This window comes from Syngnathus leptorhynchus, chromosome 19 (assembly GCF_054491065.1).
Source record: "Syngnathus leptorhynchus isolate UIUO chromosome 19, UIUO_Slep, whole genome shotgun sequence".
NCBI lineage: Eukaryota > Metazoa > Chordata > Actinopteri > Syngnathiformes > Syngnathidae > Syngnathus > Syngnathus leptorhynchus.
This window is the reverse complement of record NC_141213.1, coordinates 1,969,099-1,992,038: the sequence shown is the minus strand read 5'-3', so window position 1 is coordinate 1,992,038 and position 22,940 is coordinate 1,969,099. Positions and strand designations below refer to the sequence as shown.

Sequence of the window (22,940 nt, the reverse complement as noted above, 5' to 3'; positions counted from 1 at the left end):
GTACGGTATGAACGTCCACTAAAGTAAGAGTTGTGCCAAGAAACAAAAAACAATATTGCGAAGTACGCTTAAATGAGAGAGAGGGGGGGGGGGGGGGTGCGCACCTCGCTGGAGGAGCCCCGTGATGTGCTTTGGTGTGGGGGAGGATGAGGAGGGGAGGGGGTAGAAGCTAGCCTAGCTACCACCAGCCAGATAAACACTCAGCGGTGGCTTGCGGACTCGCAGCAGTAACATGGCGGCACAGTTAGCCAACGCTAACGTCGTTCCACCGTCGCCTTCGCGAAGGTCAGCTCAGCCCGTGACGCACGGAATCTAACCCAGAAGAAGACGGACGACTTGAGCACTAACACGTAAGCGGGCATTTTTGTGTTTTTTTCCCCCCCCCGTCAACGAGTCCCGGTACAAGCAAGCCCCAGCAACCCCGCACCCACCACCACTACCACCTCCTCCTCCTGCTCCACTGCTTCCACTAGCTCGTCAATCTCGGTCGTCTGAGCTATACATACTCGGGCTCCTTTTTAGCTTTAGCTTGGTTAGCTTGTCGGCCAGCCCTTGGTGTCAATAATAGGGATTTATCTGCCCTGCGAACTCAATTAAAACGCATTGAGAGAGCGAGCTTGCAGGCTCTATTTGGCCATGTTTGTCAACGGTGTGTTTATAAAATCAACCGGTTGTTGATACTTTCCGTTACATAGGTGATATATTTGTTAATATTGTTTTGTTTGTTTTCTGTTTTTTTTTTTTTTTTTTGCTGAGCGAGCGAGTACGAGACGAAGTTGGGTCAGTGCGAACGTAGTTAGCATGCTAACGAGCTCCATGGCTTAATGTGTTTTTCTCCCTGTATTTTGTGCGGCTATTCACCTCGCAGAACTCGGTGAAATCACAGCCGAATTGTGCCAGGGGAGCCGAACTGCTGCGTAGCCTCGCGATATTAAGTTCGGCAATAGTGACGGCGAGTAAATCTGGGGGGTTTGTACAAAAGTAGGGCGAAATGGCATGCGGGTGTAGCTGTGCAACTCTGGTTTTCGCTTTGTTTTGAGTGCACAAATGGACGTGCGCAGTAAATCCGTTATTCGTGGTGATCAGTGGAAAACCACAAGTAATTAACGCCTTCCAAAGAATTATTATGTTCCACCTTGTTTGAGACCAAAACATATTAGTACCATTTTATGTCATTACCATGAAAAAAAAAGAAATGTGTTGATGATTTTATGCACATGCCAAAAAAACACTGACTTCATAACAACTTTGGCCATACTTAACATATGTTTGTCTCCAATCGATGCCAGTTTCTTTAACATACACCATTGACTGTACTCTTTACCGTACTTCGACAGAGCTTGTGCAGAATTGTGTTTGTTTCAAAGAGCGCAATAACTGAGCATTTGTGAATAATAAATGGTGAATATGCAGATGACTGTATTTGTGAAGGCCTCCTGCTTGACTGGTTCTAGGCTACACATGCACAGTTGTCTTTTGCAGTGACTTGTCAATGCCGCTAATGCAGGCGGAATGTATCCCGAGGAACCGGTTAAGCGGTTTTGCTGTGCCCACCTGACGACACGCCAGACCTCTGAGTCCTGTCACATCACTGGCACGGGTCCTTGACTTGACATGTTGCACAGCTGCCGGCACGTAAGCGAGTCACGGCCTTCTGTCAGACTATGGAGTCAAGGTGGACGGACAGATGTGACATATAAGTTGAGGGCGAGTGTGTTCTGCTACGCTTGCAAAATGGTGGATGAATCCGTTTTTTGAAGTACAGTCGGGTCTAGGGACTTCGGCACTGCGACGATTGGTTCGGAATGGTGTGGTTAAAAACTGTCAATGAGTAAGTTCTACTTGGCAGATTGACACATGGGCGAATCATCATCATCTGGTCCAATTTTATTGTCGTTGTGTTTCATCAAATTTGATATATATCCAAAGTATCGGTGCTCATATCGGTTTCCTCCATTGCCCGAATAACTTGAAACTAAAGCGTGTATTACAACCTGTAAGTAGTCGGCGTCCTTTGCCCTGTGATAAGGAAGCTTTGTTGCATCACCTGACTGATATTGTAATCATGTGACCCTTGTTTTCCAGCCCAAGCTGACATTTTTTTTTTTTTTGTCTTAGCTGGATCCCACTCCAAAACCTGTGCAGCGCTCTCGTCCAGTATTAGCCTCTTAGTTTAAGTTTACAAAATGTTGTAATCGTTGGCAAATAGAAATTTGAACATCATGTCTGTAAGTGTCAACTCCAGTCCTGTAGGCGGCGCTAATGCACAACACTAATTGGTGAAACTATAAACGAGACAGAAACACAAGTAAATAGCGGACTGGTTTTTTAGCGATAAACAAACAGCGGTCACTTATTGCGTTAGCTTATCCGTCCATCAGTCCTTGTGTAAGGGCCGCAGTGTTTTCTCAACAGGATGCCTCCCTCCTTCCCTTCATCCCTCCCTCCTGCTGATATCAGCTCGGGCACCTCACCCTGCTGTCTGTGCATTGGTGTTGCCATGGAAACAGCCGTGTGACAGGTCCTGGGTGGGTGTGAGGGATGAGCCGTGGGGGTAATGGCCAGGCTTACAGTAGCGACAGCATGGGGGGGGGGGTGAAATGGTTGATGAGACACCGTCACGAAAGAGGAGGGGCGAGACTATTTACCCCCACCGCGCTCCGAGGCGTTCCGTCATTGTGTTGTTTGAACTGACCTGGAATCAGCCACGCCGCCCATCCGTCTACAGTATCTGCATGGAGTGGGTGTCGTTTTTTTTTTTTTTTGCTAAGGAGGGCGAAACGGAGTCTATATGCATCATCAGAACAAACCCCGCGAGGAATGCGGCACATCCAAAAGTCCGAATCAGGTGGCAGTCAAATGTGCATAAAAAGGAGCCATGATAACTGCTAAAGTTAACGTGAGAGCCAATCTGCAGAAATTTGCGTGGTGGGCATTTAACAGCAGTGAACTTGCAACACATATTTAAGCATACAACTTCCTTACTTTCAGGTTAGCTTAGCGGTTAGCGTGGAATTTTCCATCTTCTACTTTGAAAGATGAAAACAGAAGAATGCTCAGCAAAGACTCTGTTTAGGTGTTAAGCAGCGATACCAGTTCTTCCCTTTTATTTGTCGATCCAATTTCGCAACGATACAGTCGCTCTCGTCGCGTTTAAATCGTTCATTAAAAGCAAGAGCGGTAACGTGACACCTCGCCACCGACTGCATCTCTGCGACCCAAAGCGCTCCGATGTAGGTCAGCCGCTGCCGAGTGCATATTGATCCCGAGCTAAATGATACCGCTGGATGCGTTAGCTCGTGGCTAAGAAGGTGCCCGCGGCTACTTTGATTTGAACGGGAGGGTGAACGAGAAGGAGGCTGCAGAGAGAAAAAAATGTCAAAGAGGCTTGATGCGACCGACCAATCTGTCAAATTTCCAAGTTGACTTTGAGCCTCTTTCACACAGGACAGTGAATTGCTTCCTCCACTGTGTTTGTGCTACTCAGTGCTAGCATGTGCTTGGCACAGCGAGGAATCCTTGGCACCGGACGGAGGGGGAGCGAGAGGAAAATCCTCCCGTTCGGCCAGCTCGTCCACCGGACAACCTGGAGACTGGCAGGCAGGGCCGAGATTGACGCGGTATGCGCGGCAAGGCCTTTTTCTCACCCTCTCGTCATGAAGCCACCAGAATGCGAGGCGGCGGTTTTTTTGTGTGTTTTTTTTTTTCCCCCCCTGGGATTTAACTGACCGGCGTTCTGCTGACTCAGCAGTGTTCCTGCACTGACCCGCGTCGCGGCTGTCTCGACTCTTTTTTTTTTTTTTTTCTTTCTTCCTCACCACTGCAGGGGGTCTCCCGAAGTGAATCGCGTACCCCGCGTCCTCTCTCCATATTGCGCCAACGAGATATAGCTTCATGTGAATATGATCCATAAATCAACCGTCTGCTCATGTCCTGTTCCTGACTGGATGAAAAAATGGACTTGGTGCAGGACATAACATGGTGGCCCTCATTGGTTGCACTTCCCAACAACCATTTTGACTGTGATGGCTTTTACCGTTAAATCGTCATCGGGGTCTTCCTGACCTCGCTCGTCTCTGTTTCAACACGGGACTTGCTTGAGAGAGAGAAAGAGCTGCCGTGCTTGGCTTGTTCCTTTTCTACCCCGCTTCCCTCCACTGTCTGGTCCAATTACATGTTCCAGCGTCAGGTCCTAATCAGCTCATGCCCGGGGTTTTAAAGTCATGCCCGAAAATGTTGTCCTCACCACGTTCGAGCGTGAAGACGCCATCGGCCTCCAGCTAAATGTTTTACAATTGCCTGTCGCACTCTTGAGGATCGTTTCAGGCTTTATAGTTAATCAAGTCAGTGACATAGTTGTGTCAGCTGACCCCCCCCACACACACACACACACACACACCCCTCCCTTCCCTACCACTGTAAAGCCTCGGGCCTCGACTGGAACTCTTTCCATACAAAGTGTGACGGGCATTAAATGGCGGCCGGCGCGTAAACGGTGCGCAAGAGCCGAGGTGCTGACTGGTCACAAGATCTGCAACGACTTCCTGTATTTGTTCCACGGGACCTTTTCGCTGTCGTTTTTTTATTTTTTTCTGCCATTCAACTTGAGCGTCATAAGCTACGTCGACTCCCTATATCGCCGCTGAAGCAGCTGCCATCGGAGCAGCAGATGTGCCGGCACCTGGCGCGGGTCGCCGTCAGAAGCGGCCGTTGAAATCGACTGGCGTGGCGTCAACGCGTTTATAAATACCTTCCAGTGAGCGCTCAGAGTTTGTCGGGCCCCGGGAGACAAAGTTCGGTTGAAATTCAGAGCTGAAAGACTTGTTTGTCGAGCTTTTGCAACACACACACCCCCCCCTCACACACACACACACACGCACTATGTTTACACATGCAGATAACAGCGTGGTGAGCACAGTCGCAGACTGAAGTCGTATTACTGAAGCAACAACTTTTTTTTTTTTGTCATTATGTGTGCAACAAAGCAAATCCCCATAAGATTCTTTTTTTTTTAAGAATTTTTTATTTTAGGCATTTTTCTTTTCTATGATGAAGACAAATTGACTTGCTGCATGAAAAAGTAATGACCCCCCCCAAAAAAAAAAAAAAAAGATCGATTGTCATGTTTGCCGTCATTGACAGAGCCAACGCACGTTCCCGCCCGAAAAACGCCCACGCCAGGCGTCTCGGCCGTGTTCTCTTCCTAACAAAATTCAATCTTCTCTGAATTGCCGTTAGTTTGTGGATCTGAAGCGAAGCTATAGCGTGACTCACCCAGAGCAATTAGATCAGGTGTTTTCATTCTTATCGAATCGAGGGTCATCAGCGGGTAATTCAAAAGGCACCCGCACGGCGCTTCAGTGGCATTTAGCCCCGTCGTGACCCTCAGCCCACTTTTGTCCCGTCCGAACCTGATTAGCTAGCTCATTAACATTGTTTTCCCAAATGCCGGGCGTAAAAGCCTCCGTTCTGGTTCTGCTTCCCAACGAGGGAAATTACCACGTTGATTTTTGTTTTGGTTTTTTCTTCACACCCTCCCTTTTGTCCTGTCATTCGATCCGGCGATCGGGCACGAGCACGTGACGGCCTTAGAGCTCAGAGGAAATTCCTCCGCGGGATGAGAACTTTAGCGCCTGGCAGGAAAGTAAAAAGAGGAAGGCTGAGAAATGCGGAATTATACTTACTTGATTAGTTGGCACAATTATGGCCTTCAAAAGCCCCGGCGGAGTTCTCGTACCGCTCGTAAGTTGTATTTGCTAATTATCTAAAGGGGAACATGACTTCTCCATGTGTCTCATTAATTGTGCGCCATGATTAGTAAGGCGCACGCCATGTGATTTTTCAAGCCCCCCCCCCTCCCCCCCGGGAGATGAAAAGACCTTGCAGACATCTCATCCCAGTTGTGCTCTAAAGTCTCAGAGTTTTTTTTTTTTAGTTCAACACTGAATTATTTCCGAATACGAGATTTGGTTTCATGCATTTTTAAATGGTACATATGCTGACTCATCATGGCTTTTTTGGCTCGCAGAAGTGGACGAGACTCGGAGCTTTCCTGATGTTGTCGTCTCGCAGCGATGGCCTGAGGGACTCTGCGCACTGAAACCAAGGTGATGGGGGAAGGGCGACCTCTGATTAAATGCCAACCACTGAATCCAGGAACAAAAACTGGAGCGGTCTTTGGGCACTAGGCAGGTACACATTCTCAACTGGTGGTATTTGTAGGTAATTTTGACTCCTTGTGATTTTTCAGGCTCTTTTTTTTTGGGTTATCAGATAAGGCCACGAAGCTTTTCTTCTCCTTTCACTTCTTGCTTGTTATTTTCACTCTTGTGTAAGAGAGTGTTATACGATGAATTTTGTTTCCTAAAATCGCCATCACCTCTCCGATGGCTCTGGTAGCTTTTCTAGTTTTTTCTTTTAAATTTTGCTTTCACCTTAGGGAGACGTGATATTTCCCGTAAAATCCCAAATGGCAGCTATCAATGCTAACCGGTAGCATGCCAATAGCGTTTTGCATTGTTTGCTAGCCTCAAGCGGACTGTGCCCGAGACAAGTGTATGTGCTTGTTTTGAACACAAATATTTGGTTTGACTGTAAAGTTCATTAAAGAACTCAAAGCCTCTTTTGTTTTATGATTGCTGCTTATTCTTTCTCCCCGAGGCACCACTGTTCACTGTTAGCTTCCGACAATGTATTGAATATCTTCTCGCCGATATTTTCTCCCTTCCTTGACCGTGACCTCGCGGTGAAACATCTGCTTCAAGGTAACGGGCAGCTGTCGGCAAGTTTGACCGAAGTGGGTTTTGATCCCGCCTCCCTCGACTCCCCTTCCTCCGACATGCTTTCTGTGAGTTTTGGCTCCTGGCACCTCTTTCCCAACCACCATTCAAATATTTGGATGGAAGGTCGGTCAAAATCTCTCCGCTGACATCCAAGCTCCTTCTCTCGCTCCTTGCCGTCCGTCTCCCTATCGCCAGACAGGACGGCTCCGGCCATATCCTGGAGCGTCAGCTCCGGTGATACCTAAGATACGCTCTGAGCAAGGACACGCACCTTCCATCACTTCTTCGTCGTCACCGGCGGTCCCGGCCCCCCGTGCAGACTGTCTGTCTGCCTTGTCATTGAGACGTGGCTCGCCTATCCCGACGCGGAAGCCCCCGCTCGTATCGCTCCGAAACGTACAAGCGACCCCGCCGTTAACTGCCGTGTCAAGGAGAGAGGACGCAGGCGCCCAATGGTATCCGAGCTCGGCGGGGCGCAGCCAATCGGCACCTGGAATCCCCATGGTAACTTGGCCGACCAATGGGAATAACTTGCGCCACTTAAAGCTATTAAGGGAGTTTAACAATCTGCCGTCATCATTAAGGGAAAAAGCATCAACTCCGACGGGAGGTTAGTTTAAAAAAAAAAAAAAAAAACTATTAATGAGCCGAACATGGCATTGCCTTTGCAGTCATCTGTCATCTGCACGCTGCCCCTCTTTTGAGTGTCTAATCACCTTTTGCTGCTTCCAAAGTAGGCCATTCCAGGCCAGAAGCTTTTTTTTTTTCCCTCGCTCTCTCTCGCATAAGCTACGCTACATCTGCTCTATATTGTGCTACCCGTCCTGCCTTATGTAAGAAAGGAGGAGTCAGCAGGCAAGCATGTGCGCTTGTCATGTTTCCATGGCTGGAATAGATCGCATCGCCGAGCGCATGTGTGCTGGCGAAAGCCAGAAGGGCCGTCAGGAAGTTGTTGCCCTGACCTCAAACTCGAGAGTTTTGTCAAAATCACCTTTCCGAAGGCTGGTTTGCGTAGAAAAAGGGTTCATGCAGCCGATCGAGTTACAATTATGCTGCAGTTTGGGGGGGAAAAAAAAAAAAAAGGACCGTTTCAAAACTGAAATAAAAGTTCAAGGTAATAGGGTTGCATTTTAACGTTTTCACAATTTCTTTTTATTTCTAGAAGCTGATATGCGTTGAGGATGAGCGGTATCGGGGAAAACTCTTCCGACCCTGCCAGGGCAGAGTCGCGAAAACGTAAAGAATGTTCAGCAGAACTTCTCGGACCCAGGTAAAGCCAGATCAACTGTACATGACAATAAGATCGGAAAACTCCATTCATTTTAGTTCACGATTAGCAAATGATGTACTTTATTTATCAAACGATTTACTCCTCCTTTCTCAGTCCCAAGCGGAGCAACGAGAAACGCAACCGCGAGCACGAGAACAAATACATCGAGGAGCTGGCCGAGCTGATCTTCGCCAACTTCAACGACATCGACAACTTCAACGTCAAGCCCGACAAATGTGCCATCCTGAAGGAGACGGTCAAGCAGATCCGGCAAATCAAGGAGCAAGGTACACACACACACACGCGAATAATAATGAAGGTAATAATAATCATTATGATAAATAAATATGACTCACATGCAAGTGTTGGAAGCAATTTAATATTGTCCTAAACAGAGTTAGGATTGATTAATGTTCTTTCCATCACTTCATCATGTAACTCTCATAATCCAGCATGGCCTCCACCATCCCGAGCCAGAACGTCGGGCACATCAATCAGCACCGCCCAATTATTTGCACAGATGCTTCTCCTGAAGACATCTCAGACCCAACACGTTATCCTTATGATTGTATTTAATCATGCCTAAAAATGGCCTTTTCTCTTAAATAATCAAAAGGAGTAGAAAAGCTTTTGGATCCAAAAATAGTTTAAATTGCTCCTGTTGCTTCGACGGGGCGTATGGAGATGGCCGGAGTAAGTTTAGACCCAGCTGGACCACGGCGCAGTCTAATTATATACGTGGCCGGCGATGTCATCTTGTTTTACGTGACAGGAGCTGTTATGTAACATAAGCAACGTAACGATAGAAACTTACAACCTTGTGTCCTCTCGCCTACTTTTTTTTGGGGCCGGGCGAGGCGTTTCGATGGCTACGCGAATGGCAGCCAATCACGCGTCTTCAATTTCCACACAGAGCGGCGCATTCATCTCTCGGCTCGTTAATGCATCGGCGAAACCTCAGCGGGGGGGCTAACACAAAATGTTTCTTTTTAAGTCAAACATTTCAACCTTCTCCCCGCTCACAGAAAAAGCTGCCGCCGCCAACGAGGAGGAGGTGCAGAAGTCGGACGTTTCGTCGACGGGCCAGAGCGTGATTGACAAGGATGCCTTGGGACCCATGATGCTCGAGGTACCGTGTGCATAGAAAGGGCCTGCTCAGGGCTCTCTTCATTTCATTTTTCCTCTCACGTCGGATATCTGCCGTCGAGGGCTATTTATAGCTCCCGCGGTCCGGCGTCACCAAATCGGCACACTGACTCATGGGGGCTAAATATAGCCCGTGTTCGTTTAAAGGATGCACTAAGAGGGAGGCATATAGACTAATTCTGGAAATGTCGCCATTGTGGCGAGGAGGCGAGCCTCGTATATTAGCATATCGGCCAGCTCGACGTGACGCAAGCGCTGTCTAGAAAGAGGCTCACTCCGTTTCTGGGTGCCCTACTTGTCCAGCCCGTGGCCTTTCTTCACACGGAATGCACTTATCGCGCCGCGATAGATGATCTCGGCCACGGCTCTATTTTCAGCCGGGCTCGACTTTGGGAGAATCGTCCGTGGACGTTTTCACGCGTTGGCGCGCCCGTGCAAAACAATTAGGCTAATGGCGATTATAGTTATCGTAGAGGTGGAAGAGGAAATGCCGTCTCAGATTAACAAGCACCGGAATTTGATTTTGTATAAAAATAGAATATAAATATGATGTAAACATAAAATATATAAATAAATGAATAAAAATCTGTTGACTTGCTGTCGTTGGTTGTCCCGCGCAGGCCCTGGACGGCTTCTTCTTCGTGGTGAACATGGAGGGCAACATCGTGTTTGTGTCGGAGAACGTGACTCAGTACCTGCACTACAACCAGGAGGAGCTGATGAACACCAGCGTCTACAGCGTGCTGCACGTCGGAGACCACGCCGAGTTCATTAAGAACCTGCTGCCCAAATCCCTCGGTCAGCCTGAGCTCCACTTTGAAATTATTTTTGAAAAATTTGAAGGGGAAAAAAAAAAAAAATCAAGTAATTGTTTTTGCCGCGCTCCACTGAAAAAGGGTGCTGGGGTTTTTTTTTTTTTTTCAGATGGTGCGTTCCACTTTTTCTCAATCTATACGTTCTTCATTTTCCTCTTCAGCCGGATGGCGAGAGTCCCCCCGGCGCTCTTCTTGCATCTAAGCCGCCTTCTCGGCTAATTAGCTTCCATTTTCGGGTTTCTCTCCCCTGTCAGCCGCGACTCCCTTCCTATAATTTCATCTCGTGCCTCTATCGTCACATCAAGGGTGTGACTTTCCCATTTTTGCTCTCTTTGTTCATTTTATATTAGCAAAGCTTTTTTTTTTTTTTTTTTTTACCCTTTAACATTTGACTTCAGTTTCTTTTTGCCACCGGAGGTGATTTTCAATCTATGTCAGTCCCTCCCCCCTCTGCGCTCGGGATTGAGGTCTGACGAGCGCCCGGCCATCTGGGCGGGAGAGCGAGTGGCGAGGAGGAGAAGAAGAAGCACCCAGCAAGAAAAAGGGGGGAAAAAAAAGCATCAAGCGTGGGGCTGTGTCCCAGATAACTGGGAGATTATCATCAATGCAGCGAATGAGATCAGCAGATGGAGTGGGACGCGACTTTGCTCGAGTCGCATGTGCGTTCTCCAGGAGACGCACGTTTGGCTCGGTGGAGCTTGACTGCAAACTTTAGAGCGGCTCCCCAAAAAAAAACTGTAGCAAATTGATTATAACCTACCGCCATTATCAGAGTTAGCTAAATTTTCTCCCCCTCCCTCCCCCCCCCAGTGAACGGCGTGCCGTGGTCCAGCGAGGGTCCGAGGCGAAACAGCCACACCTTCAACTGCCGAATGCTGGTCAACCCGCACAGCGAGAGCCCCGAGCAGCCCCACGAGCACGAGCCGCAGCAGCAGCAGAAGTACGAGACCATGCAGTGCTTCGCCGTGTCGGAGCCCAAGTCCATCAAGGAAGAAGGCGACGGTACGCAAGTTCAAAAACCGACCCAGCAAAACCGGTCTGACTCATGTGTTCACTGACACTCAAAGGTCATCACTTCCGCTCATGAAAGACGACGGGTGGTGGGGGTGGGCCCTGCTCCCCATCATCATTAATAACTCAATTAATGATGCTGCCTGGGAATAACACACCCCCACCCCGTGCTTTCCATATCCTTCCACGTACGTCCTCATCTCCGGCTTCTCCTCTCCGCCCTCAGACTTCCAGTCGTGCCTGATCTGCGTAGCTCGCCGGGTTCCCATGAAGGAGAGGCCCATGTTGCCCACGCACGAGAGCTTCACCACACGCCAAGACCTACAAGGTACCGAGAAAGCGCAACACGATTCAAGTTCACCGACATCGGGACACGTTCGAACGACAGACCCGGAGCCCGCTAGGCCACCGTGCTGCCCTCCACGCTAACGCGCTAGTCCAATTACAGCAGGATCGGGTACACAAGCGCAGTCTTAACAAGATCCATTAGCCTGACAGATGGCATGGCCTGGTTTCTCAGCTGAAGCGCATTACAGTGGAGCAGGTGTTCCTCATGTTATGACTTTGGATTGACATTTAAAAAAAAAAAAATCATCCTGAAGAATATCTGAATTGGTAGTGAAAGAAAGTTCTGTTTTCCAGGCAAGATAACCTCACTGGATACCAGCCTGCTGCGGGCCTCCATGAAACCGGGCTGGGAGGACCTGGTGCGTCGTTGCATCCAACGCTTTCACTTGCAAAACGACGGCGAGATGTCTTTTGCCAAACGGCATCAGCAAGAAGGTAAGTCCTGCTCCCCGGCGGTCCGACACCTGCGATTTGATACGCTTCCTTTTTCGGTGCAGTGCTTCGCCACGGCCAGGCGTTCAGCCCCATCTACCGCTTCTCTCTCTCGGACGGAACCATCGTGTCGGCCCATACCAAGAGCAAGCTGGTGCGCTCTCACGCCACCAACGAACCTCAGCTTTACATGTCGCTGCACATTCTCCAGAGGTACGTCCGAGAACAGAAACATTTCTCTGCGTATGATTGTTTGAACTGCTCTGTGTGTTGTTATTTGGCCTCCAGGGAGCAGACGGTGTGCGGCATGGGCCAGGACATGGGTCCCGCTGCCCAGGCCCAGGCTGCGGGCATGGCTCCCAAGCCCGTGAACTCCTCCACCCCCTCCATGACTCCTCCGACCCCGGGCAGCTTGCCAGGCGCGGGACCTCAGGGCCAAGACATCAGCAACAGCACGCCTTTCTCGCCGCCGGGCCCCGCCGGGCCCAGAGAGCCAGCGGCCATGGGGGGACACATTCAGGGCTACCGCTACGGTTGCCCCCCACCGCACAGCCACGCGGGGGGGATGCAGCCACCGCAGCAGGGCCAGAACTGGAGAATGAACAGTCCCTCCCGCGCTAGCCCCAGCCCGGTGGGCGGTCCGCATCCGCCTCAGCAGAACTGCATGCTTTCCCCCAGACATCGCGGCAGCCCCGGGGGGGCGGCTAGCCCCCGCGTCGGCCTCCACTCGCCCTCCCCGGTGGGAATGGGCAGCGGCGCGGCGGGCAGCCATGGCAACAGCTACACCAGCAGCTCTCTGTCAGCCCTCCAGGCCCTAAGCGAGTGTCACGGAGTCGGTCACGGGCACACGCTGGGGTCTCCCGATCGGCGGATAGGCTCCCCGGCTAGCGCCCCTCCGGGATCGGGGCCTCATCCCGCGCCGAGACCCGGACCGGGCTCGTTGGACTCTTTCGAAGCCGGGCAGGGGGGCCACGGGGCGGCCCAGACGGAAAGTAACCCGGCCGACCCAAAAGAGGAGCGCGAGGACGACGCTCACGCTCGTCTTCACGACAGCAAGGGCCACACTAAGCTGCTGCAGCTGCTCACCACCAAACCGGAACCTCTGGAGACGCCCCTGTCCCCCAACGCGGGGGCCGAGGCGAAAGATGGGACCGGGGTCCGCAGCGGGCTCCCCGGAGTGACTACGCACGCCACATCCCTCAAAGAGAAACACAAGATCCTCCACCAGCTGCTCCAGAACAGCACGTCTCCCGTGGACCTGGCCAAGCTCACCGCCGAGGCCACCGGGAAGGAGCTGGGCCAGGAGCAGGGCCAGGGCGCTGCCGACGCAGACGGCACCCCCAAGCAGGAGCCGCTCAGCCCCAAAAAGAAGGACAATGCTCTATTGCGCTACCTGCTGGACAAGGATGATGGCGGGCTGAAGGACAAGGCGCCCAAGCTGGAGCCTGGAGAGGTCAAGGTGGAAGGGGGGGGCAAACATCCGCTCGTCAAAACAGAGAAACCAGATGTCGGCTACGATCGGGCCGAACAGGTTAGTTTCTTTTTTTTTTTGTTTCCCGGACTAGCGTCCGCTGCTAATTTCTTGTGCTGTGGAGTTCCCATGTCAAAAAGCGCCTTCTCAACACCTCGCCGATTCTCTTTCCCGATGCACGTGCGTACGCAGCGCATGCAATCGGTTCACCGACCGCCCGTAGCGAGATGAAAGCGCTCCAATCATTGCACGGCCGCTCACTTTGTTCAATTCTGGCACTTCCGGTCGGCACTTTTTTTTTCCCCTCCAGTTGTCTCCACCAAAAAGCACGATATCTTTTTAAAAGTTGCTTTGGCGGCGTGAGCAAAGGGAAGCTGCATCCCACCCACTTCAAACGACTGTGACATTTGGACGAAGCCCCCGCGGCACTCCGGCCATTTGATCCCTGCTCGCGTTTGGCCCGGGAATCTGCGGGTTTGGCAGCCAGCTCGGGTCATGGCTGGCACAGAACGAAAGAAAGAAAGAAAGAAGGAAGGAAGGGGAATGTGAGGGAGGGAGGAGGGAATCTGGAATGAACAGGGAGAGACTTGCTGGTGAAATTTCAATTGCTATGTTGTTTTTTTTTTTTTTTGCAGTATACTTACTGTGATGCAATCGCCGATGCACCTACTGCGGGAGTGCGCGCAACATCTCCTACACACTAAAATGGGGGCTTGCCTGATAGAAAAACAAAATCATACATCAGGAAAAGGGGGCCAATACTCTGACGCCACTGTACAAGGAAACGAGGAGTGGATGTTGGGCGGGGGGGGAGGCCTCGGGTAATAGTCGGACCACCGTAGCATGGGAACAAAGAGGGGAGAAACACGGGGAAGCGCACATAGCCCCAGGAGAGCCCAGCCTCGGCAGGCAGAGTGAGCACGATGAGCCATATGCCGCTGCCATGGTGATAGTGGCGAGGAGGCAAGCACTTTAAAATAGAGCCGGCGGCCATGTTTTGTTTTACGCCGCATCGGCTATAAGGGGAGAGGAAAAAGTCGTCCCCCTGTAAAACATCCCGAAAACCAACTTTTCTTTAAACTGACCCGATGCAGTATTGAGAATAGTTTTCGATTCTACCGATTATCCTTCAATTCATTATTTTCTTCCGGGTCCCGTTTGCCTTTTCTGGCAGCGTGCATTGCGTGTGTTGTTGTCTTTAGTCACGGACGCTGTGACGACTTCATTATCTGGCGAGTGGGCTGCTGGTGAATGGCTGCTCGGCCATGTGTGAACGATGACTACTCGATTTGAGGGCGGGGAGGTGGTGGGGGGAGGGGTCTAACCTCACCCACTGCTCCTACTAGTGTGTGCCCCCCCCCCCCCCACACACACACACACACATCCTCCCTCCTGTAATGCGCACGATTGTTTGAAAGCTGAATTATTGATGCAGGACTACATGTGAAATCAGAGCAGAGTTGACTTGTGGCAAAAGGCAGAGGGGAATATTATTGTGTGTGTGTGTGTGTGTGTTAATTTTCCACTGTCATCAACTTTGACCAAATGAGTGAAAGCACTTCCTTGACTTCGACATAGCAACTTCTCGCCGTCATCGAAACGAAACTAAAATCCAACCAGTGGTCGATAGCTCCAATCCAGGTCAAAATATGCTTCTTTTTTTTTTTGTCCAAAATAATTTGAAACTGGGTGTTTTTAAAAGAACATAATTTTAGCTCAATCCAAAAACGAATATTCACTTTTTTTTTTTAACCTTCTGCTTACAGCAACTATGGGTTCTAAAATTGTTTCCTCCTCTTCCTTTTACGCCTTGTACCCTCGTCGTTCCTGCACAGGATGCGGATCGCGTTACACTGCTGCCTCGAAAACAGCGAGAGATTGATAGAAACAGGAGCCATTAAGTGTAAAAGTGGCGTGGCCGAGAGAGTAGAAAGTGAACGGGGGGGGGGGCATACAAGTGAGAGTGTACAGGAGCATTACATCATTCCTGACCTCATTAGGGCTTTTCACTGTCTCACCCCCCCCCCCCCCCCTCCTCCACATTGACTGTATGTAGCACTCCCGTATATCCGGAAAACGCTAGCTCACGTATACCACACTAAGCAAAGCTATCAATGGCCGTACAAGTCACTCACCGGTTTGTGATAAAGTGGGCTCGAGGCTTTGTTTTATTCCTTCATCTCTACATCCTTATGGATTTGTTATTTGGAAGTAGATGTGTTGGAAATAATGTATCTATTCTGGTCTACTCAATTCAAAAAACCAGAATCCTTTGACATATTTAAAGGTTTAAAGGTAAAACAGTATCATCATAATTACATGTCCTTGTAGCTAATTAGTAGAAGTAATTCGAAGTAAGTTACTTTTTTGGGGGCAATTTGTAACTATAACTAATTAGTTTTATTTGAGATATTTGCCCATCAGTGTAATTTTGGTTGTTTCCCGTTAAGAACAGCTCAGTAGTGCACTTCACAGTGAGTCTTCATGTGCTGTCCCCTGGTGGCCACTTGTAGCACTTGCAACTTATTTATCTCACTGCTATCCATGTCTTCAGATTTCACAAGTGTCATCCATCTCCTTCTCCTTTCCGTGCGCAGTCCTCGGAGCTGGACGACATCCTGAACGACCTGCAGAATGCCCAGCCGCAGCTGTTTTGCGAGCCGCGGCCCGTCTCGCTGCCCAGCCCCATGGACAAGCAAAACATCATCAACGACATCCTGCAAATGTCCGAGAGCAACCCGGCCACACCGCCGCAGCATCCGCAGCACAAGAATGTTACCGGTGGCATGGTGCCCACCAGTGAGTAGCAAAGCACTCGCACCCACTCAAATAAATACTCGAGTAATTATTAGTATTATTATAGTATTTGTTTTGTGTGTTGCTTTGCTGGGCGGCGGAAGTCTTCATTCTCCTTACGTTACAGATTTCGGGGGCGTGCGGCCGGGCAGGGGTGGGCCGATGAGGAGTGTGTCGCTGGAGATGAGCGCCACGCCGCAGTACCCCATGAGGACCACCAGCCCGTATGCGCTGGTTCAGCAGCAGCAACAGCAGCAGCAAAGCATGGTGGGAGGACACGGCATGATGGCAAGCCAGGCCAACATGGTCGTCCCAGGTGGGTTTGTAGAATCCTACACCCACACTCAAGGCTTTCCACGTATGTTACAGTACAGTAATTCTCATTCTTGTCTCCATCCAGGACTTGTGGGTCCAGGCGGTCCTCGGCCGGGTATACAGCAGCAACAGCAGGAAGGCTGGGCGGGCTCAGCCTCGGTTCCGCAGCTGGCCCAGAGTCGGATGGGCCCCGGCGGCCCTCCCATGAGACCGGGGCAACCAGGACCTCGGCAAATGCTCCAGACCTCCATGATGCCCAACGGTGTGGAATACCAGCACAAAGAGACTCACTCACGATGCTTAATCCTTCCTGTTAACTACTTAAATTACCGTTTCATATTCACCAGTACTTTAGCGCCATCTCGTGGTGTCTTCAAAGCAAAATATTCTTCAAGCGAAGTGAATTTGTGATTAGTTCACAGTAATAAAAGGAAATGAACAATTAATGTATTTTACCTCCGAATTTGATAAACACTTCTTTAACCACATCTGGTAATGAGATGTCAAATTTTAAAGCACTTGAACGCAGCAGTTTGCCAGCACACTCGTTCTTGTCAGGAACCTTTTAAACTGGATCCTATCGATTTTTTTTTTTTTTTGTCACCCTTTAGCCCAACTTGACATGGACATGAGTATGGTCGGCCACTTCTCGCAGCAGCAGCAGCAGCAGCAGGCTCCGCCCAATCAGACGGCTCCTTGGCCGGACAGCATGATGCCCATTGAGCAGACTGCTTTTGTCAACCAGAACAGGTATCACCAAAATCCTGGCCAATTCAAAGTCTGGGCCCATGTCCTCTTAACACCCCCCTCGCCCCTCCTCAGGTCGCTTCACCCGACTCCTCAGGAGGACTTGTTGTGCAGCATTGGCCTCGGCGAAGGGGGTCCGGTGGACGAGGGGGCCCTCATGTCTCAGCTGTACTCTGCGCTAAAGGATTTTGACGGCCTGGAGGAGCTGGACCGGGCGCTCGGCATCCCCGCTCTGATCGAACAGGTGACCCAGCTGCCGTTGTACTTTGAAAATGACAAGTGCCGTTTCACGAAAAATCCGCTGTATGGATAAAAAAAAGCGAACCGCGCAAAACGCAGCTTCATTCAATCTCCTCGTTTTAATTTTCATGTTTCCCCACGATCCTTTCAGAATCAGACGCTAGACCAGGAGCAGTTTGCGCAGGACCCCTCCTCCATGATGCTGGAGCAGAAGCCCCCCATGTACGCTCAGCAGCAGTTTGCCCCGCCCCCGTCCCACATGGCGCAGAGGGGCTACCCCGGCGCGCCCATGCAGGAGCCGGGCTTCCACCCGATGGCCGGCCAGATGCCGCCGCGTCCCGGTTACCCAATGATGAGGATGCAGGCCCGGGCGGGACTCAGGCCCAGCGGGGTGGTGCCCACCCAGCCCAACACGCTGCGCCTTCAGCTGCAACATCGGCTTCAGTCACAGCAGGTGAGTCGGACTATTCAATTGTTTTGACTTTTCCTGCCCTGCGATTGGCTGGCATCCGGTTCAGGGTGTCCCGCGCCTACTGCCTAACGACAGTTGGGATAGGCTCCAGCATGTCCGTGATCCCCGTGGGGACAAAGCGGTCCAGAAAATGGATGGATAATAACTTTGCTGTAACCATTTTTTTTGTCTTCTTCCTTTTTGTCTTCCTTTCCTTCCAACCAGAACCGACAGCCAATGATGACACAGATGAGTAGCGTGTCAAATGTGAACCTACCTCTAAGATCCAACGCTCCCAATCAGGTAAGCCATCAATCCACCCAGCTGGAGAAAACGGGCCCACCACTTGTGGTCTTCCCCCGCAGGGGACCATCAATGCCCAGATGCTGGCGCAGCGTCAACGCGAGATGCTGAGCAACCACTTGCGACAGCGGCAGCAACAGCAACAGCGGAGCATGGCCATGCGGGCGCAGGGCCTCAACCTGCCTCCCAACATGAGCGGGCCGCGGATCCCCCAGGCCAACCCCCAGCAGTTCCCCTACCCGCCCAGCTACGGTACCGGTACAGGCCTGGCCTCTCCACCTCCCCCTAGCAGCCCCTTCTCCTCCCCCTCGCCTCTCTCCTCCCCCAGCCTACTGTCTCTCCCCGCCAACCCCCAGCTGCACTTGCATGGCACCTCCTCCTCTTCCTGCTCCACCCCCTCCCCCTCCTCCCAGCAGCAGCAGCAGCAGATGATGATGATGATGATGGAAAACACAAACATGATGGGCGGACAGTACGGGACCGTACTCAGCCCCCAAATGCAGCACAGTGCCTTTCAGTTTCCCAACTCAGGTACTGCTTCCCCCGCCCCAGCCCCCCCCCCACACGCGGTTCACCTCAAATGCCCTCATCGTGTGCTGTTACGATCAACCCCCCCCCCCAAAAGAAAACTTTCCTGATTGAATATCAGACTTTTTGGAACCAGTAAAATACAAATATTTTTGCACATGATAGATATACTTGCAAAAACGTGTGCGCTTACAGGTATGACGTCAAATTAATTCTCATAATTTTAGCTAGCTCTACACTTTCTTGTCCACACGAGGGCGCCCTAACTACAGAAATCCAGCTCTACTTCAAACCATGAGAGCGAATTCACCATTTAACACAGATTTTCAAAAAGGGCTTCACAGCTCTAGTGCGGCAGTAAGTTCTTTTACCATGAATCCGATCTATCTATATTTATCCATCCAAGGCTGTTTCATTTTCCTTCCTAACCTCATTGCTCCCGACCTTGCTTGCAGTCAACATCCCGAATGCCCACTTGAATGCATTGAATGACGCTTTCTACGATCATTTTTTATTTCATTCATTTCTATCGCATTTTGGTGTTGTCTCCTTGACCCATTTCCCAACTGTCACTCCAGGTATGAGCCAACAGGCGGACAGCGGTTTCGGGGGTCCCGGTGCACCGCCGAGCCCCCTGCTATCCCCACGGGTAGCACACGCTCAGCAATCCCCCATGATGCAGCAGGGCCCAGGCGGTACCCCCTTCCAGGGCTCGTCCGACATCAATGGCTGGACGCAGGGCAACGTGGCAGGGAACAGGTAGGGAGGGGCGGATTGTGATTGGTGGAACCCCCCCAAAAAAAAAAAAATCACCTTTTTGTGATTTGTGCTCCTTTTCCTTGGCAGTATGTTCTCACAGCAGCAAGCGTCCCCTCAGTTTAGCCAGCAGCAACAGCAGAATAACGGCAGCCTGTTCAACGGTGTCCCTGGCATGGGCCAGATGGGCGTCTCATCCATGTCCTCGCCCGGCTTGCCCTCCATGGGACAAGAGCCGGTAAGGTGTCATTAACCGCAGCTTCTCCACGAGGCTTTCAGGGCCCATCAATATTTTAGCGGGGCGGTCACCATCGCACCGATGTCAGACAATAGAAAACATATCGGCACTTAGATTATGTCAACGATTGAAGCTTTTGCCCATCACTGTGCATGTTTATGCAGTCAACTGCTTCAGGTTTGTTTTCTTTTTCTTCTTCTTCCAGAAATACTGTTAACTCGCATTGAGTCGGACTCGAGATGGAGCAACAACAACAACAACAAAAAAAAGCGTACGAACGCAAGCGAGCCAACAGCCCTCAAAGATTACGAAATACAGTCAGGCATCTGTCTGCATTCACCGTAGTGTGACTTACTGTAGGCCCCCCCCCCGGGTACGAGGGGCAAACCACCTCCCCAATCCCCCCCCCGACACACACACGCCCCGATGAATGTATTCCTCTCAGCGGACTGCGGCTATTTACAATCTCATTGTTAATATTTCACCCTCCCAAAAAAAAGGAAAACCCGACTGTTTCGGTTTGCCTCTCTGAAGCTTTTCCTTATTGTATGATGACAAAAAGTTTTTAAAAAGTTCAGAAGTTTTGTTTCAAAGTTTCTGAAGACGATTCAGAAAGCTTTTTTTGTTCGCCTGAATGGGGGGGGGTAGCAGGCAACACTGCAGAAGAGCGTTTTGAGGTTTATATAGTGTATTAAATTAAGTTTTATTTTTCTGTATAGATTCTGTTTTACTAAGAATAATTCCTGTAGATGGCTTAATCCTTGTAGCATCCGAGACTTTAAGAGATTATATGATCTTATAATTAAAAACAAAAAAAGTCCAAATTCAATGACTTGTATATACCAATAAGTGATACCATGGTTTTTCTATTTATTAGATTTTTTTTGTTTTGTTTTTTGAAGGAGGGGAGGGGAGGGGCGCTGTCTGCTGACATCATATTTCTTTGTTTTCAGCGCATCCGGTACAAAGCGGGGCGGGGCCGCGATGTATACAGTGTACAGATGATATCGCTTTCTTGCTTCTTCTTGCCTTTAGCGCAGACCACCACCAAACGAGACCAGTCGAGTCGACACAGCCATACAATAACTTTTGTTCCCAAAACAAAAAAAAACAAAAAAAACAAAAAAAGTGCTTTCTATGTTGTCTGGAGTTTGAAAACAAAAATTGCTTCATGCAAGCTGCTAGGTGCATATTTTGGTGTCATGTAAACAAGCAATAACTGTTTTTTGTAATTTTTGTACAGTTTCCTAATTAAGAATAAGGACACCTTTTTTTTTTTTTTTTTTTTTTTGGGCTGTGCGTTTGGATGCAGTATTAAAACACCCTTTTTTTTTTTTAATGCCGTTTGTAACACTCATGTTTTAGATTATGCAGCACTGGCTCTTGACAGACAGCCATATTGAAATGTCCTCAGGCAATGATTCGCCTAAAATGGCGCGCACTCTTTTTTTTTTTTCTGTTTAATTACAAAGGGTGGGGAACCTGTAATTGTTAAAACATTAACATCATTGAAAAGTTAACGTCTGAACCCCGCAAAAAAAAAAAGTCAAATTAACCATTCTGTTATTTTAGTATCGCCCCCTTTCAAGCAAAACATATTTTGCCAGTGCCTTTCACACGGAGCCCGCAATGACGCCGGTGGCCGTCGTGAGGGTGGGAGAAGCGAGTGCACCCCCCCCCCCCACCCCCTCTCCACTTTTCTTCTCACACTGCCACCATTCCACTTCCGATTGCAGGATGAGCTCCAGATGATGGCAGCAAAGCACCAGTTTGGTGAAAAAAGAGGCCAAGCTGGCAAGCAAAAAATATTTTTTTGCAACTTTACTTGGGAAGAAAAAAACAAATAACATTACTGTTATAAATGTCAGTTTATATTTTAAAGTTGGTCCGACTTAAATGACTTAAATTGTGTTTAACAATGTTGCATACTTTTTGCCTTAGGAAATGTCACTAGCTTAATGCTAACACTTAATGCAAAACTCCATAGACAGGCTAATAAATAGCATCCATGTCGCAGTGCCCTTTAAGCATTGGCTGTTTGAACACAAATAGTGGAGCAACACAAGTATATAGACAATGCAGATTTTTTTTAGATCTTTATTCTCTGCAAAAAATCTTCGTGAAACTGGAGCACAATGCAGCTCGAATGGATTCATTTATTTCCATTCATTTCAATGGGGAAGGATGATTTGAAACGCGTTACAAATTGATTCAATTTGTTGGTCAAAGGAGTCAATGTTCTTCCTCCGTCCCGTGTCTGAGTACAAAACACACACTGGATGCTGTTTTTTTTTTTTTTTTTTTGAATTATCGTATTGTCTCTGGGAGAAACAGAAAAACGGTTCCCCACCCTTCTGATGTACTGCGACGCTCCATGGAGAAAAGCCAAATAACCCTCACACACCTCAATTCGAGTTCAGAACCTTGGTTTTGACATGCTTCTGATCATAACGATGATGTCAGGTCAACAGGGTCCAACCATTTCTTCTGAAGGGCCAACCCCCCATGCGACTTACGAGGCAATCCTCAACAAAGCGCCGATTTCGATTGTATCAAACGAGCCTTCTTGAGCGTTTTTAAATCCCTGCCCGTTGCAAAATTATTTCCAAAGAACGTGTAAAGAAGCCATGTGTAGGATGCAACGATCACTCCCCCCCCCCCCCCGAAACAGCTTTTGCTATTTTTAATGCCCTTTTTGTATTGTCTGCCAATTTACTAGAGCTAAAAAAAAAAAAACAACAACAACCTAGCAAATATGCCTTAGATCTCGTCCGCTCTTGTATATTACGTGGCCGTGTGTATACGTTTGTATAATGACTTGTACAAAACCAACCGGGTGCGACATCATCATTTAAAAAGGAAGCGCGATATGTTCATGTATTATAATAAGAGTTTCTCCCAGGAACGCTTCGTTGCTTTTTTTCCACAGCTGGTGTGCGTGTGTGTGCGATTTTTCTCCTGCATTGTTCACAAGAATCTCACTGTAGCCCCCCCTCCACCCCAACTCCCCCCTTTTTTTGCAACCCAAGCGTGTGTGAGCGAGCGAGCGCGCGCGCGTGTGCGTGTTTTATGCAAAAGTGACACGAGAAGTTTAAAACCCACGGTTATGCAAGTTGTCAATTATTATGGCTTCGCTGATGCTATTTGCCTTGTAAATAAAGAATTCTGTTATTGACATATTTCACCTTGATGCCTTTTAATTGTTTCTTCCAACAAAACAAGTCAGCATTTTTTGTTTTTTTTGTTAATTATTTCTCCACTTTCAGGCCATAACATTAGGTACACCTCATA

The 22,940-nt window shown here is 49.4% G+C and overlaps 1 protein-coding gene across 5 annotated transcripts; it reads left to right on the top strand.

Annotated features, from left to right (window-relative positions):
- The first annotated feature begins 115 nt into the window (after positions 1-115).
- ncoa2 (nuclear receptor coactivator 2) lies at positions 116-22,814 on the top strand. 5 transcript variants are annotated; one of them, XM_085938724.1, is made up of 22 exons: positions 116-350; positions 6,029-6,107; positions 7,945-8,052; positions 8,167-8,339; positions 9,078-9,181; positions 9,819-9,996; positions 10,824-11,015; positions 11,251-11,352; positions 11,667-11,807; positions 11,870-12,017; positions 12,093-13,335; positions 15,873-16,074; positions 16,199-16,387; positions 16,472-16,648; positions 16,998-17,136; positions 17,209-17,377; positions 17,525-17,827; positions 18,050-18,127; positions 18,190-18,379; positions 19,234-19,414; positions 19,502-19,649; positions 19,855-22,814. In XM_085938724.1, the coding sequence occupies exons 3-22, from the start codon at positions 7,964-7,966 to the stop codon at positions 19,864-19,866; spliced, it is 4,158 nt and encodes a 1,385-aa protein (XP_085794850.1). In that variant the 5' UTR covers positions 116-350; positions 6,029-6,107; positions 7,945-7,963; the 3' UTR covers positions 19,867-22,814. The 5 variants fall into 5 exon arrangements, with proteins under 5 accessions (XP_085794850.1, XP_085794849.1, XP_085794846.1 ...); XM_085938723.1 differs by having other exon boundaries at positions 18,190-18,385; XM_085938720.1 differs by having other exon boundaries at positions 18,190-18,658.
- The last annotated feature ends 126 nt before the right edge of the window (positions 22,815-22,940 follow it).

Excerpts from the sequence above, each read along its gene's own strand:
- ncoa2 (XM_085938720.1), top strand. The coding sequence starts at position 7,964 with ATGAGCGGTATCGGGGAAAACTCTTCCGACCCTGCCAGGGCAGAGTCG. Across the intron at positions 17,137-17,208 it reads GCTTTTGTCAACCAGAACAG|GTCGCTTCACCCGACTCCTC; the intron begins GTATCACCAAAA and ends GCCCCTCCTCAG. Across the intron at positions 17,828-18,049 it reads ATCGGCTTCAGTCACAGCAG|AACCGACAGCCAATGATGAC; the intron begins GTGAGTCGGACT and ends CCTTCCAACCAG.